A 14,163-nucleotide genomic window follows, 5' to 3' on the forward strand; every position below is an offset into this window, starting at 1 on the left:
ATCCCACCGACAGTTAATGGGGGTGGGGGGTGGGGGATGACTAGGACAGGAGATAGCACACACTCTCACCCCCCTCCGCTCTCTCTAGGCCTCCCGAGGGAAAAGTGGACCAGGAAAACCTCAGGCAAAGAAGGCCCTGAGGGCCTCTGCCCTTTCCGTGGGGTTCAGGATACGGCATTATTAACAGATTTCGCCTTTCCACTTTTCATTTCTTTGCAGCAAAAAATAGTGTACTCAGCTTTACACACTGCATTTATGAGACATCATCTCCTTTCTGAAGTCTGGTTTCAAAGCTGGAAGTTGTGGATGAATACCTTCCTTTTGGAAAAGCTCTGAAGCATGGAGTGTTTGAGGCAGATTAATGCATAGGACAAGAAGAGCTGGAAGTCACTGCACAAAACATCGCTGGTTCAGCCCACTTCCAGTTAACTCCAGCTCACATTTGGTTTCCCAGTAAGAGCAGAGCAGGGTGTTACAGTGTTTCCCAGCCAGCGTAAGTCTTTGCTAGAGGCAGCTCAATCCATCGCCAGACATGTTAAGATGGAATGGCAGCTTTTAAGCTACAGTTGAAAACAGGAGTTTGGACAAGCATAGCATCCCCCTACATCAGGCAGCTGAAATTCCATGACCAAGTCAGTCTCTTTCCAAGGGAAAATCACAGGTGGAGGAGTCAGGGTTCTCAGCTGTGCTTTTTATTGTTAAAGGCAGGGTGAGCTCGGTGGCAAGTATTTGGCAGGCAAACGTCCTCCACAGCGAGGTGGAGTCACAGCTGGCTGTGCAGTGTGCCTGCACATGCCATTCCAGATGTGTGCAGCGGTGCCCCGGGAGAAGGGTGGTGCTGCAGGGTTGGACATTTGCCGGTCTGCACGGCGCCCAGTGTCCCTGTCACTCTCCACCCCACGCAGTGCAAGGCCAGGGGTATCAGAAGGGTGGTGGCCACGCTGGGCAGCTCCCAAAGGTGGACGCCAGCCTGCAGGGCAGGTCCCGGCTGATGCTGTCCCTCGTGAGCAGGACCAGGCAGAGCAACACGAGCTGCAGGCAGGCGAGGAGCACAAACAGCTTCCTGCAGGCCAGGAGAGGGTTAAGACAGCGGAGGGGAGAAATCTGTCTCATCTGTTTCCAGACATCACCTGCAGATGCCACCAGGCCAGCAACTGGCACCCTGCATCATGCTGGGCACACCACCCCCCTGCCCCGTTCCTGGGCCTCAGCTTAAGGGCCCAAGCATCTCGGCTCTGCTCTTCATCTCCCTACTGAGCCCAGAAACAACCACCACCTCCGCAACCCCGGGAGAAGGGATCCTGAGCTGTGTCCGTGTTGAGAAGGGAGAAGCTGATGGATGCCTTGGGACCGCCAGCCTGGGCATTCCACCCCCCGCACACGAGCCCTGGCACGCCGAGCCCCACGCGGCAACTCACTGCAGCCAAAAAGTGATGCCCTGCCTCTTTGCCACCAGCTGCTCCTCCTGCAGGTCAAGGCACAGCAGGACACGTGTCGGTGTGGGCAAGACTGCTGGGCCTTGGGGGCTCAGACCCCCACCCTCATCCCCACTGAGACCAGTGCCCCCAAAGCCAACGGGTGCCCTGCACACCCTTTCTTCCCCAAGGCCCACGTCGGGCTTGTCCGTCCTACCAGCCTCACAGCCACCATCTCCCGCATAAGTGACGTGGACAGCCTGGCCGCCTGCTCCGTCTTCCCCCTGTTGTGGGCACCACAGGCAGTTGGGGTGTGAGGAGCGAGCTCGGCCGGCATTGGGACCACCAGATGGGCAACAGGGACCCGGGGTGCTGGACAGGCTCTGCTGGGGCTGAGGCAAGGCACCCCAGGCTCCCAGCATCAAAAACACCCTTCCCTCCACTCCCTTCCCACGTCAGGCTCGGAGGGCATTTAGGAGAGGCTTGGAGCTCTTCAGAGCTGTTCAGAGCTGCTTCGAAGAGCCAACCAGTGTGTGGGTTGTTTGTTTCTTTTTCTTTCCATCAGGTACTTTGGAAAAGGCACTGGGCCCTTCCGAGAAGGTTTGGAGGACTCGAAGGGAGGCTGAAAGCTGTTGCAGAGCCCCTTAGGGCTGCCCAGAGCTGTTCAGCACTCGGCAGAGGATTTTAGAGCTTGCGCGAGTGGTCGACCGCTGTTCAGGGAAGGTCTGAAGCCACGCAGAGGCTGTTGGGAGTGCTCCAGAGGCATTCTAGTGGGGTTGGGAGCAGCTTAGATGTCGGAGGAGGAGGATGAGATCAGGGGCTCTGTTGTCCGGGATTGGCACAGCCCTTCCCAAGCTGGGACTGGGGACACAGAGACCTGGGAGCTGCACAGAGCCCTGCCCCACAGGTTGGGCGCGGGGGCCTGTCCCCACTCACCCCACTGTCTGCCCTTGGAGGCCCTCGCGTCTCTCCCGGAGGCACTCGCGTTCTTTCCTCAGCACCTGGACGAAGGAAGGGCCCTGCTCAGTAGTCCATGCCAAGCCCACCGTGAGGGGGCTTTCCCCACACAAAGACCTCGTCCCGCCTTGCTTCCTACGCCTCGTACCTTCTCGATCTCAGCCTGCTCCCGCAGGGCCTCTGCCAGCTTGGCTGCTGACTGCTTCTCCTGCAAAGCAACCGGGCCACGTTGCAAAGAGCCCAGGTGGGACTGGCGATGCCCAGTCAGTCTGCAGGGCGCTGCGAGGCCAGCCGGGGCCAGGGAGGCAGGGACACAGGCGTCCTTGGGGGCTGGCACCACACCCAGCAGCTCTGCCCACCTAAGCGGTGTTTTCACGGGGGTTACAGACCTGGTGGAGCTCCTTCCGGGCCGCGTCTCCCTCGGCCTTCACCTCCGTCAGCTCTGCCTGGGAGAGAAGAGGCAGTGGGAGCATCTCGGTGGGGGGAGCTGGAGGACCCCCAGGGACCAGTGTGGGCTCTAGGCCCAGGGCCCTGGCTGAGACTGGGCGTCCCCAAACCACGCAGTCCCCCCACCCCTCTCAGGGTCCCTGGGGGAGCCAGCTGGACAGCGGAGCATCTGCCTCACCTGGAGCTGCGGGAGGACTTCTTTGGTCCTCTCCAGCTGCTGGGAGCTCTGGGCTTGCTGCGCTGCCAAGGCGAAGTGCTGTGGAGATGAACCGGGGGTGAGGGCCAAGCGCGAGGGGGTCGTGGGGCAGCCAGAGGGGTGTTCGAGGGGGTGTTGGCACGGGGCTCTCGGTACCTCGGTGGTGAGCTCCTGCAGGGTGGTGCGGAGCTCCTCTTTCTCCTGCTCCTGCAGGGATGGGGACAGTGCTGGGGAGCAGGCCTTGGAGCCCCCCGTGCACACGCCCGGGCATCCCCAGCACCTACCAAGCCCTGGAGCTGCTCCTGCATTGCAGCTGTCTCCTGCTCGCTCTCCTTCAGGCAGCTCAAGAGGGTGCTGAGCTCTTCCCTCAGCCCCACGTCGGGCTCCTCAGCCCCCTCCCAGGAGCGCTGCAGCCTGCGGGGTTGAGGAGAGGGGAGGCTGCTGAGTGCAGACCCCCAGGGCAGAGATCAGGCACCCAGGCAGGCGGGTAGCACCCAGAGCCCTCCGGGACGGGTGGCAGGGCCCGCCCCCCACCTCCACCCAGCCCCGCAGGGCCCCCATCGAGGGCCAAGGCGTGCAGGGGCTGCAGACAGCCTCCGGGACCCGAGTCTCAGCCCCGAGCAGGATGGAGCCATGCCCACCCATCCATCCCTTCTTCCAACGCGCTGCTAGCTGCTCGCAGGACGCCACAAGCCTGCTCCTGCTCCAGCAGCTTCTCCAGCAGGTCCCGGCGTTCATCCTGGTGCCGCCGCAAGCAGAGCTGCAAGTCCTCCAGCTCCATGGGCACAGGCATGCACTGCAGGCCGAGGGGCCGGCAGCTCCTCTGGGCCAAAGGCGCTTCACCCCCTCAGCCCGAGAGAGCCCTTCTCCCAGGGGCCGCAGGCAGCTCGGTGTCCCGAATGCCAAGGATGCTGCTCTGCCCCACTGTGAGGTCGCCCCAGCCCGCCCCGCCTTGCCCTGCCCCAGGCTGCTGTGACACGGCTGCTCTTCTCTGACCTCACTGCTCCTCTCTGGCAGCACCGCTGTGGGGCTGCTGGAGCCCGAGGGGGACCCGGGGGTTGCAGAGGCCTCAGCCCCACCCAGGGCTGTCTAGACACGGCCACCTCGACACCAGCCCGCAGGGACGTGCATTGGTGAGGGCAAGACTGCTGGGCTTTGGGGGCTCAGACCCCCACCCTCATCCCCGCTGAGAGCTTGTGTAGAGAACTGGTACTAAATGCAATTTTGTCTCGACATTGCTGCTGCTGCTGCAGAGCTGCTACTGCCAAGGCGTGTAGGGCAATGCTGCACCGGCGTCCCCGGGAGCCGTCCGCGAGGTAAACAGCCTCGTGCACCTGCATGGGGGAAAAAGGGTGCAAAAAGGGCAGAAGGTCGCCTCTAGGGAAACAGCATGTCTGGCACGAACTGCACGTACACATTTGCCATCTGCGCATGAGCAGGAGACCCCCCCCAGATGCCCCAGCCCGTTTCTGGAAGGTTCCGAGAGGGCGGACTGCGCATGACAGTTAATCTGCATGGGAAGCGAGGAAGCACCTCCCAGAGGCGGGGCAAGAACCTATAAAAACTGCAGCCTGTGTGAATGGGGAGGGGGGCTTCCTTCCAACGACCGAAGATCTCAGGCGGAGTCAGCAGAACACTCGGAGACTCATGGGACTCGGAGTGGTGGTAGCTAGTTTCTTTTCTCCTTTTCCAACTTTCTCTGTCTTTTCCCCTTACCCTTGTTCCCCTCTCCTCTTTGCCTTTCCCCACCTTTTCTCCCCACTCCGTTGAAAATAAAGGTAAAAGGTTGTACGACATTTGACCGGTTTTAGGGTCTTAATCTCGTCCTTGGGATCATCACGAAACCTTCCCGATATTGGATCGAGACAACAGTCACATGCTTGAGGGCTGCCATTCAGAGGGAGCTCAGCCGGGAGGAGGAATGGGCTGTCAGGAACCTTGTTAAATTCAGAAGGACAAATGCCAGGCCCTGCACCTCGGAGAGACCAACACCCTGGAGCGATACACACTGGGGAGTCCCTGGCTGGGCAGGAGCTCTGAGGAGAAGGACCTGGGAGTCTTTGTGGGCAGCGAACTGAACATGAGCCAGCAGCATTCCTTGGCAGACATGGAGGCCACAGCATCCTGGCCTGCATGAACCTGAGCAAAGCCAGGAGATCAGTGGAAGTGACTATCCCCCTCTACTCAGGCTTCTTAGAGCACATCTAGATCCTGCATCCAGTTGGGGCCCCGTGCAGAAGAATGCTGTTGATTACTCTGAGTGATTTCAGTGGCCAGACCCCAAGGTGCTTGGGGACTGGAGCACTTGCCCTGGGAGGAAAGGCTGAGGGAACGGGGCTTGTTCAGCCTGGAGAAGGGAAGGCTTTTGGGGTGACTCTTAGCAGCTTCCCAACTCAAGGTGGCCACTGATAGTGAACCAGGCTTTTACAGGGATTCATGGCAGAAGAATGAGAGGAAATGGTTAAAAACTAAGATGGGATAGCAGGGAGAAAAATCAGTGAGGATAATAAAGCATTTGAAGAGGTTATGGCCTCTCTGTTCTTGGAGGCTTTCAGGACACTGTTGGACAAAGCCCAGAGGAACTCTAGTGTGACTTCAGTGTTCATCCCGATGGGAGCAGGAGGTTGGACTAGAAACCTCCTAAGGTTGCTTCCAACTGAAAGGGATGGGTGATTCTGGCATCTCTGGCGATAGCTGCTGCGATTCTTGCACTCCTGAATTCCTTTTCTGTATGTGTTTTAGCACCACGCATGGCATCCCCAGAGCCAGGCCTTCCTCGTGGTGCGAGGTTACCTCTTTTTAATTATGGATGACTGCTTGTCCTCCTCACCATCTACAACACCTGTAACCACAACATGATGTCAAATGGGTGTGACGTATGCAGAATGTCATGGCATGAGGCTGATTGCACTCTAACAGGCCTAAGGTATACTGCAGATCCTGTAAAATCCAGAAGGATTGGGAGATCCATTAAACAACCTAGGCACACATTTGTAAGCTTGACTTTGTCAGTGTGGGAGGCTGAGGGAGCTGGGTTTGTTCAGCCTGGAGAAGAGGAGGCTTTGGGCAGACCTAATGACAGCCTGCCCATACCTACCAGGAGATCATCAAGAAGATGGAGCCAACCTCTTCACCCTTGTGCACCATGGGTAGAGGAGTCCCAGGATGAGGCATTAGTTGAAACAGGAGAGGTTCAGGCTGGGGATAAGCAAAAACGTTTTACCCATCCAAAGAGTGAAGCACTGGGGCAGGTTGCCCAGAGAGGTTGTGCCACCTCCATCCTCAGAGGTTTTCAGGTCCTAAACGACTAAAGCCCTCAGCAACCTGCTTGGAGCTGACAGCTGAGCCTGCTGTGAGAAGCAGGTTGGGCTAGAGACAACCGGAGGTCCCTTCCAGCCTGAATGGTTTGGCATTTCCTTCTACCCTGGGTCTTCGCTTGTTGACCTTAGGGAAAACATTCAGCTTCCCCATGGCCATGGCCAGATTCAGGGCTGCTTGGCAGGTACCCCCAGTGGCCCTGATTTTTCATTGGCTTCACCTTCTTTGCATTTTCCCCTCTTTTCCACCTTACAAACCCTTCTCTTTTACCACCCTGATCTCCTCCCATGCAATCAGCACACCACTGTTTACCCATTGACCCTGGTCTTGCTTGCGTTGTACCTTCCTTTGGCTTCTCTGAGATGGTTGCCACGCTCATTTCAACCGTTTCTGGCAGTTCTTTTAAAAGTGTGGCCTTTATTGGTTGGTCATGCTGTTATCCTGTCAGAGGCATGGCAAGATAGGATGAGCCATCTGCACACACACATTCACAGCTGACACAAAGGAGCTTGAATTCAGAGGGACCTTGAGAAGCTTGGATGTTAGGCCAAGAGAAACCTCCTGAAATTGTGCAAGGAGAAGCGGCAGGTCCTGCCTTGAGGGAGTGATCCTGAGGAGAAGGGCCTGGACATCAGGAGGGATGCCATATGAGCCTGTGGTGCATGCTTACCACAGATCAGGCCAGCTGCATACGAGGCTGCATTAGGAAGCGTGTGGCCCCCCAGACAAGGACAGTTATTATCCCCCTCAACCCAGCACTGGGGTGGCCACACCTGGAGAACAGTGTGTCCCAGTGTGGTACACCCAGTGCTGGAGGAATGGGGAGGACCTGGAGAGGGTGCAGAGGAGGTCTGCCAAGAGGAGGCTTGGGTCATGCAGCACATGAGCTGTACAGGGAGGCCGAGGGACCTGGGCTACATTATCCTGGTGAAGTGGAGGCTAAGGGCAGTAGAGTAGCAGCCCATGAGTGCTTGAAGGGAGGTTTCAAAGATTTTGGTGCTTTTTTTGGTGGTGGGAAGCAGCACGAGAAGGGGAAAGAGCTACAGTCTTCAGCTTGAGAGGTTCAGAATGGATGTTAAAAAAAGAAATGCCCCTTGAAGGGTAGTGCTGTGGTGCAAGAGGTCAGGCAGAGGGAGTCTGTGGTGAGCCCCTGGCTTTGTGTTTGAAGGAAAAGCAAGGGAGGGTGGAGAGGCATCAGTAAAGGTGGGCAGATCCCTGGGTGAGAGCAAGGAGGGGAAGCAGGCTGGGTGTCTACAGGCTGCAGTGGAGCAGGTGCAGGCATGGGACAGTGTAGGACAGCCTGGTGTGGAGATGGCCAGGGGCACTGCCAAGGCTGAAAGCTTCCGACAGAACTGAGATCTTTGTCCTCTTGGCTATGGCTGCTGTACCTGCCACTGAGGCCTGCCAGAAGACACCATGTCCTTGTAGTCCAGGGCCTTGTTTCCTCCTCCTGCAGGGAGTCCTCTCGCTGTCCCTCACTCAGTGTGGCACACCCCCAGCCTCACACTGCCCCCACAAAGAGCCCTGAGCAAAGCAGGAGGGAAAGCATCACCCTACTCAGGGGCTGGGTGTCAGTGATGGCCATGTGGTATGATAAAACACATCCATGTGTTCTAGGCATCAGAGCTACTCGCACATTTTCTTTACCTACCTGTAACAACTGCCTCTGTTCTCATCAGCCCCTGGAGAGGCTCTGTGAGTAATGGCCCTCAGGGGGACTCATTAACACTCCAAGAAACTTTATGATTTGCTTCTGAATTCAACTTCTTGAGAGGTTGGTTCATTCTCCTCTCAGAATCTGAGGTTCATGGACTCAGCACCAAATACCCCTGCTGAGGGGTCACTGCAATGCAAAAGCCCTAGGGAGCCACGTCTATCTCCATAATTTCCCTCAGTTCTTCAGATCTGGAGTGGCTAATTGGAGAGGTTTCAGGAGTGTCTTTACAAGAGGAAGATATAAATGAGCACCTAAAAAAAGACAAAATACTCCAGCTTTTAAAGTTTTCTTTACTTTTCAACTTACAGAACAAGTGATATCTACATTCTCTGATTCATAGTGACTCAGAGGGTCTCCCAATGAATCCTGATGTGTGAGAAAAGCAGGATTTTTGACAGCAGACATGTACGAACAGCCTTCCTCCCACCTCCCCAGCCTCGTCATTTCTCTCTTCGGCCACTGGGGACCTACATCACCCTTGTAAAAATCAACCCTTTTTCCACTGGAGTCTGTAGCTGAGTGTTACAGCCTCTATGCACCAATTCCCACCTGCTTTCCTTTGAGAACTAGCTGCAAAGAGACATAGGAGGATAATTCTGAGCTGTGATCAAAACAACAAAACATGATACATTTGAATGAAAAAATAAAATACACTCCTTAACTGCATGCTAAGTCCAAGGCGCCTCCAGTAATGTTCACTTTCCACAAGGAATAACCTTGCTAGAAATATTTTTGACAGCCAGACAGGAAAGGAGAGATAGCAACACAATTCAGGAGTTGTCTAAAGAAACAATGAGACTTCTGGAAGAGGAGGCAAGATGAACTATCTGAGTGATTGAAGAGTAAGAGCAGGAGGAGAAATGGAAAACTATGGAAAGTTTCTTTCTACACATAGTCTGATGCAAAGATGACTGTAGAAATAATCAAGTTAATCAGGGCATGGGGAAAGATGTGAAAGATTGGTGAGGTTAAAAGCACAGTAGAAGAGACAGAGCAGTGAGAATGCAAGTTTGAGGGAGATCAGTATTTCTTCTCCTGAGATTCATACCCTTCCTGAAGATTTCCAAGAGTTTCTCAAGGGAAAACGTGGAGAATTTATTTAAATTATTGAATTATTGCAGCTGAGGAAAAGGTGCTCATATTTTTAAAACAGTTTTAAACAGTCCTTCACCTTTTCATACAGAGCTCAGGTGTCTAACCACAAGCATGCAGTGGCACTTGGAGAGGCCCTGGTGTATGTGAGGTACTTGCCTGGGCCTGGCAGCTCTCAGAGTTGACCTGTGGGAGACCGGAGCCCCTCTGCGCTGCAGACAGAGGCTGGGCAGAGGGGACCAGGGCTCCTACAAAGGCCCCACATGTCCGTGTCCCTGTCACTGCATCTCACCCCAGGTCTGGAAATCACTTTCCTTTAAAAAAAAAAAAAAACACACACACACACACGCAATCCGCCCCAAACACCAACAAGGAGGATTATAATAATATAAAGAGTGTTAAAAGCTGAAGAGTGTAAAAAAATATTCTTTGCTTTAGGGTTTTTTTTTATTTATTTCATGTTTATTGTCATTTTCTAAACATTTCTGTTATAATCAGGCCTACACCATTAAAAAAGATGACTCTGTTTTTCACACACAGTCCAGTGCTCACCAAAACCACTCCCTGCCCAGGGCTCTCCATGCCACTCCTCACTCGTTCCAAAGAGCAAGGCGCACTCTGAGGGCTTGAGCTCTCTTTACCAGGAGCAGAAAACAGGGTGACCAGCTTCAATGAAATGCGATATATTTGGATGGCCAAATTGGCGCCAATCTCAACATACCTGTGTTGCAGTGCTGTTTAAAAGGAGGCCCTAAACATCTAGCTGCATGGTCAATGAAGTGTAACCGATTTTAGGCAGCAACAGGGAGGAGGCTGATCTCACCCAGTGCCAGACCCTTCCATGCAGATGTCTCTGCCTAATCCAGCTGCCTGCACTTCCCTTTCTCGGCAATAGAGAGAAATAAGGTGTCTCCCTGAGAGATCTTGGGAGACTTCTCCTGGTGACCAGCTAGTGCTCCAGAAAGGTTCCCGTAGCTCCGGGATCACACTCCCCAGCACTGCCTGCGAACACAGCATTTCCAGAACTTCAAATATTATTTGTCAATTCTTACGAATTTTTCCTTTCCTTTTTATTGGCAGCACCATGTCCATGCACTACAGTAACTACTTCCTCTGATTGAGTATATACATGCACATATACAGCTATTCGTCATGCCATATTTGCTCCCAGCACTCTCAATGGGGAAATTTTCTGCCAAGGAACAACTATAGTTAAATGGACATACTTCTGTCTTTCAGTTTGCAGATCTCAACAGTTTGCTACAGGTAGAACATGGACAACTGTGTCAAAGGCCTTGCCAAAATGAAGGCACACAAATTCCCCTGCTTTCCCCTCGTGCCCACAGTCTTATGGTAGAAGGCAATCAGGTTGGTCAGGCACAGTTTCCATTTCCTTTTCATCAGCCCATGCTGGCTCTGCCAATCCTTGCCCTCCATGTGCTTGGAGATGGTTTCCAGGAGCATTTGCTCCATCACCTTCCCAGGGACTCGCATGAAGCTGACCTGCATTCTTCCTCTTGCCCTTCTCTGGAAATGGGTGTGATGTCTGCCTTTTCCCAGATAGCAGGAACCTCCCTGCTTGCCCCGACATTTCAAAGACAATCAAGAGCAATGTCACACGGGCACTAACAGCCTTAGGGACCAGGGGGGCCTGGGGGCAGATCTTACCAGTAGCATGGAAGGTAGAAAAGACAAGGAGATATCCAGCTTTTTTGTCATTATGTCCCCTGCCCCACTGAGCAGTGAGAGCACATTCTCCTTAGCTGCCTTCCTTGTGCTGCCAGCATGCTTACAAAAGCCCTCCTGGTTGCCCTCCCCACCCCTTGCAAGCTCCAGCTCCAACTCCAGCTCCAGCTGAGCTTTGGCTTCCCTAACTCCATCGCTGCACCCACAGGCAACGTTTCTATCTGCCTCCTGGGCAGCCTCTTCCCCCTTCCACCCTCCGGGAACTTCCTTCCTGTGGTTGAACTCCTAAGTCAGGGTGCCCCTGGTCATCCATGCGGTTCTCCTGCCAGGCCCTGCTTGACTCCCATCACATCACACTGGTTTGTTCCTGGGCTTTGAGGACGTTGTCCCTGAAGATCCACGAGGGATCCATGGCCTCTCTGCCCTCCAGGACAGTCTCCTGTGCCAATTAACCTGGTTCTGGCCTAACAGCAGCACAGGCACAGGTGACTTCCAGGAACCTACACCAACCAATCAGGTACTGAGGCAGAAGTGACCTCACAATCAGCACTGAAGCCCTTTGCCGGCTTCTGAGGTAGCAGTGACCTTACAGCCCCATATGTGAGCCCTGTGCCTGCTGCTGGCCTAGCAGCTCCTGGGGCAGAAGTGACCTCACAAACACAAACCCCAGCCATGTGCCTGCTCCTGGCCTGTCATGTTCTCTCACAGAAGTGACCCTCTCCTTGACTCCCAGCAGTGTGGGGAAGGTTGTTCTCTGGGATTTGCTTGCTTCTGCAATAGCTTCTCAGGAGCTAGGAGAGGGCCTCGGAGGTGGCAGTGCCCTGGCCCCAGGCACACAGCAGCACCTTCACTCTGCCAGCCATGGGACCTCTCTTTCCTCCCCCCAGGTCTCTGCTCTCCAAGCTGCTCTCCAACAGGGTGACAAGTGCCTGAGGTCCCCTTGCCCACCCAGAGGACATGGTCCTGATGGATTCCCATGAGCACTGCCAGATGGTTGTCCCCAAGCGCCTGACCCAGGAAGTGTTTGCAGGAGGGAGACAATCGGTTATCACAGCCACAGGCAATGCAGTGCCATGAGGATCCCTCCAGGCCTGTTCTTCCAGCACTTCCTTGAATGACATGCTTGGGGGGAACAGCAAGGGCCAGGTCCCATCTGTGCCCATCCAGCCGGCTGCAGGGAGTACCACTGGCCGTGGTGGTCAGGGCAGACCCAGCTGGACGAGCACCATTGCGCCTGTCCACCCCCTCCCAGGGGCTGTGGCTGTGGACGATGCTTGAAGCAAACACAAGGCAGTCCAAATGGCTCAGGAGGGGTTCACGTGTCATTTGGCAGAATGAATGTTTTTTTCATTTTAGATGACATGAACCAGTCTTGAGGCTCCCTTCCCTGTGCCTGCTGGGTCTCCTCTGCCTCTCCTGAGATTTCTGAGCCCTCAGTCAGTGCATTCTTTGGTTTAGCCCTTTACCTTTGGGTGACTCCAATTGGTTTTGTGAGTGTCCCCTCACTGCCCATCCCAGGCACATGCTGTCCCAGGAGATCCCCTGTGCTCTCTGGGTGGATCCATATTCCCTTCCAGAAGGACGGTCATCTGTCGCCAGTCCTGTAATATGGGAGACAGTCCCTGGCAGATACCACTTGGCCACTCATCCACCCCGGGGGCACTGGCCACTCACAAGTGACAGCTGACTCCAGCCCTCATTCCCAAGCACATCACCCGATGAGTTCATGCCCCTCAGCTGATACAAAAACCAAGCACAGCAAAGGGCCTCTTGGGGTGCAACTCCCTGAGCACATTCTTGGCCCCAGCTGGGGAAGAAGAGCCCAACCTTCAGGCACTGTACTGAGGAAATCCCCTTTTATTACGGAGATGCTACCTGGGAGGCCAGCCCCGACACAGAGACAGGCAGATTTAGGGAAGGCCTCCAGGTCAGAGAGATGGGCTTTGTGCTGCTGGAGAAGTGGGGTGAATTCAAGCATTTACAAACATGATTGTCGCAGAGAGAATGCCCAAAGCATGAGAGTTGCCTGAGATAAATTAGAAATCACTCGTGAGGTGAGATGGACAGTTCATTGCTGCTGAAACAGTACTAATTGAATGAGTTTCTTCAGTGTGTCCTTGAGCTCCTTGTTCCTCATGCTGTAGATGAGGGGGTTCACTGTTGGAGGAACCACTGCGTACAGGACAGCTGCCACCAGATCCAGAGATGGGGAGGAGATGGAGGGAGGCTTCAGGTAGACAAACATTGCGGTGACAACAAACAGGGAGACCACGGCCAGGTGAGGGAGGCACATGGAGAAGGCTTTGTGCCGGCCCTGCTCAGAGGGGATCCTCAGCACAGCAGTGAAGATGTGCACATAGGAGACAACAATGAAAACAAAACATCCAAAGCCTAAACAAACACTAACCACAAGAACCCCAAGTTCCCTGAGGTAGGAGTCTGAGCAGGAGAGCTTGAGGATCTGCGGGATTTCACAGAAGAACTGCTCCACAGCATTGCTTTGGCAGAGTGGTATTGAAAATGTGTTTCCAGTGTGCAGGAGAGCATGGAGAAATCCACTGCTCCAGGCAGCTGCTGCCATTTTGACACAAGCTCTGCTGCCCATTATGGTCTTGTAATGCAGGGGTTTGCAGATGGCAATGAAGCGGTCATAGGCCATGATTGTGAGAACAGAATACTCAGTTGACAAGAAAAAGGCCAACAGAAAGACCTGTGCAGCACATCCTGAGTAGGAAATGGCCCTGGTGTCCCACAGGGAATTGGCCATGGATTTGGGGACAGTGGTGGAGATGGTGCCAAGGTCAAGGAGGGAGAGGCTGAGGAGGAAGAAGTACATGGGGGTGTGGAGGCGGTGGTTGCAGGCTATGGCTGTGCTGATGAGGCCGTTGGCCAGGAGGGCAGCCAGGTAGATGTCCAGAAAGAATGCAAAGTGCAAGAGTTGCAGCCCCCAGGTGTCTGCAAATGCCATGAGGAGGAACTCATTGAAGGTGCTGCTGTTGGACCTTTTGCTTCCTCCAAGCATGTGTGACTGTCCAAAGAAGAAAAGACATTAAGAAGTTAGGAAACTTTTTTAAGTAAAAACCCCCCAAATCATCAAGTTCTTATAAAACCCCCCCATACTGCCTCTCCCTTTACTGAGAGGATCTGTGTGTAGCACCCTTCCTTGAGCTCCACTTTGCACTGCCTGGGTGTGCTGAGAGGATCAGGGGCCTCTGTCCATGGGCTCCAGAGGAGTCAGCCCTGCCATTCAGTAGTGGGAACATGGGAATGGGGGTGACCAGCTCTGACATTTGCAATTTCTCTCAGGTGAAATCCCCTTGTCATATGGAAGGGCT

General features: G+C 54.5%; 1 protein-coding gene across 1 annotated transcript; it reads right to left on the reverse strand.

The window, feature by feature from the left end:
• Positions 1-12,896: 12,896 nt before the first annotated feature.
• LOC135325857 (olfactory receptor 14C36-like) lies at positions 12,897-13,823 on the reverse strand. The gene has a single exon (XM_064503824.1). It carries the CDS (start codon positions 13,794-13,796, stop codon positions 12,897-12,899), a length of 900 nt encoding a protein of 299 aa, XP_064359894.1. The 5' UTR covers positions 13,797-13,823.
• Between the last annotated feature and the right edge of the window lie 340 nt (positions 13,824-14,163).

Source organism: Dromaius novaehollandiae, unplaced genomic scaffold (genome assembly GCF_036370855.1).
Source record: "Dromaius novaehollandiae isolate bDroNov1 unplaced genomic scaffold, bDroNov1.hap1 HAP1_SCAFFOLD_30, whole genome shotgun sequence".
Classification (NCBI taxonomy): domain Eukaryota; kingdom Metazoa; phylum Chordata; class Aves; order Casuariiformes; family Dromaiidae; genus Dromaius; species Dromaius novaehollandiae.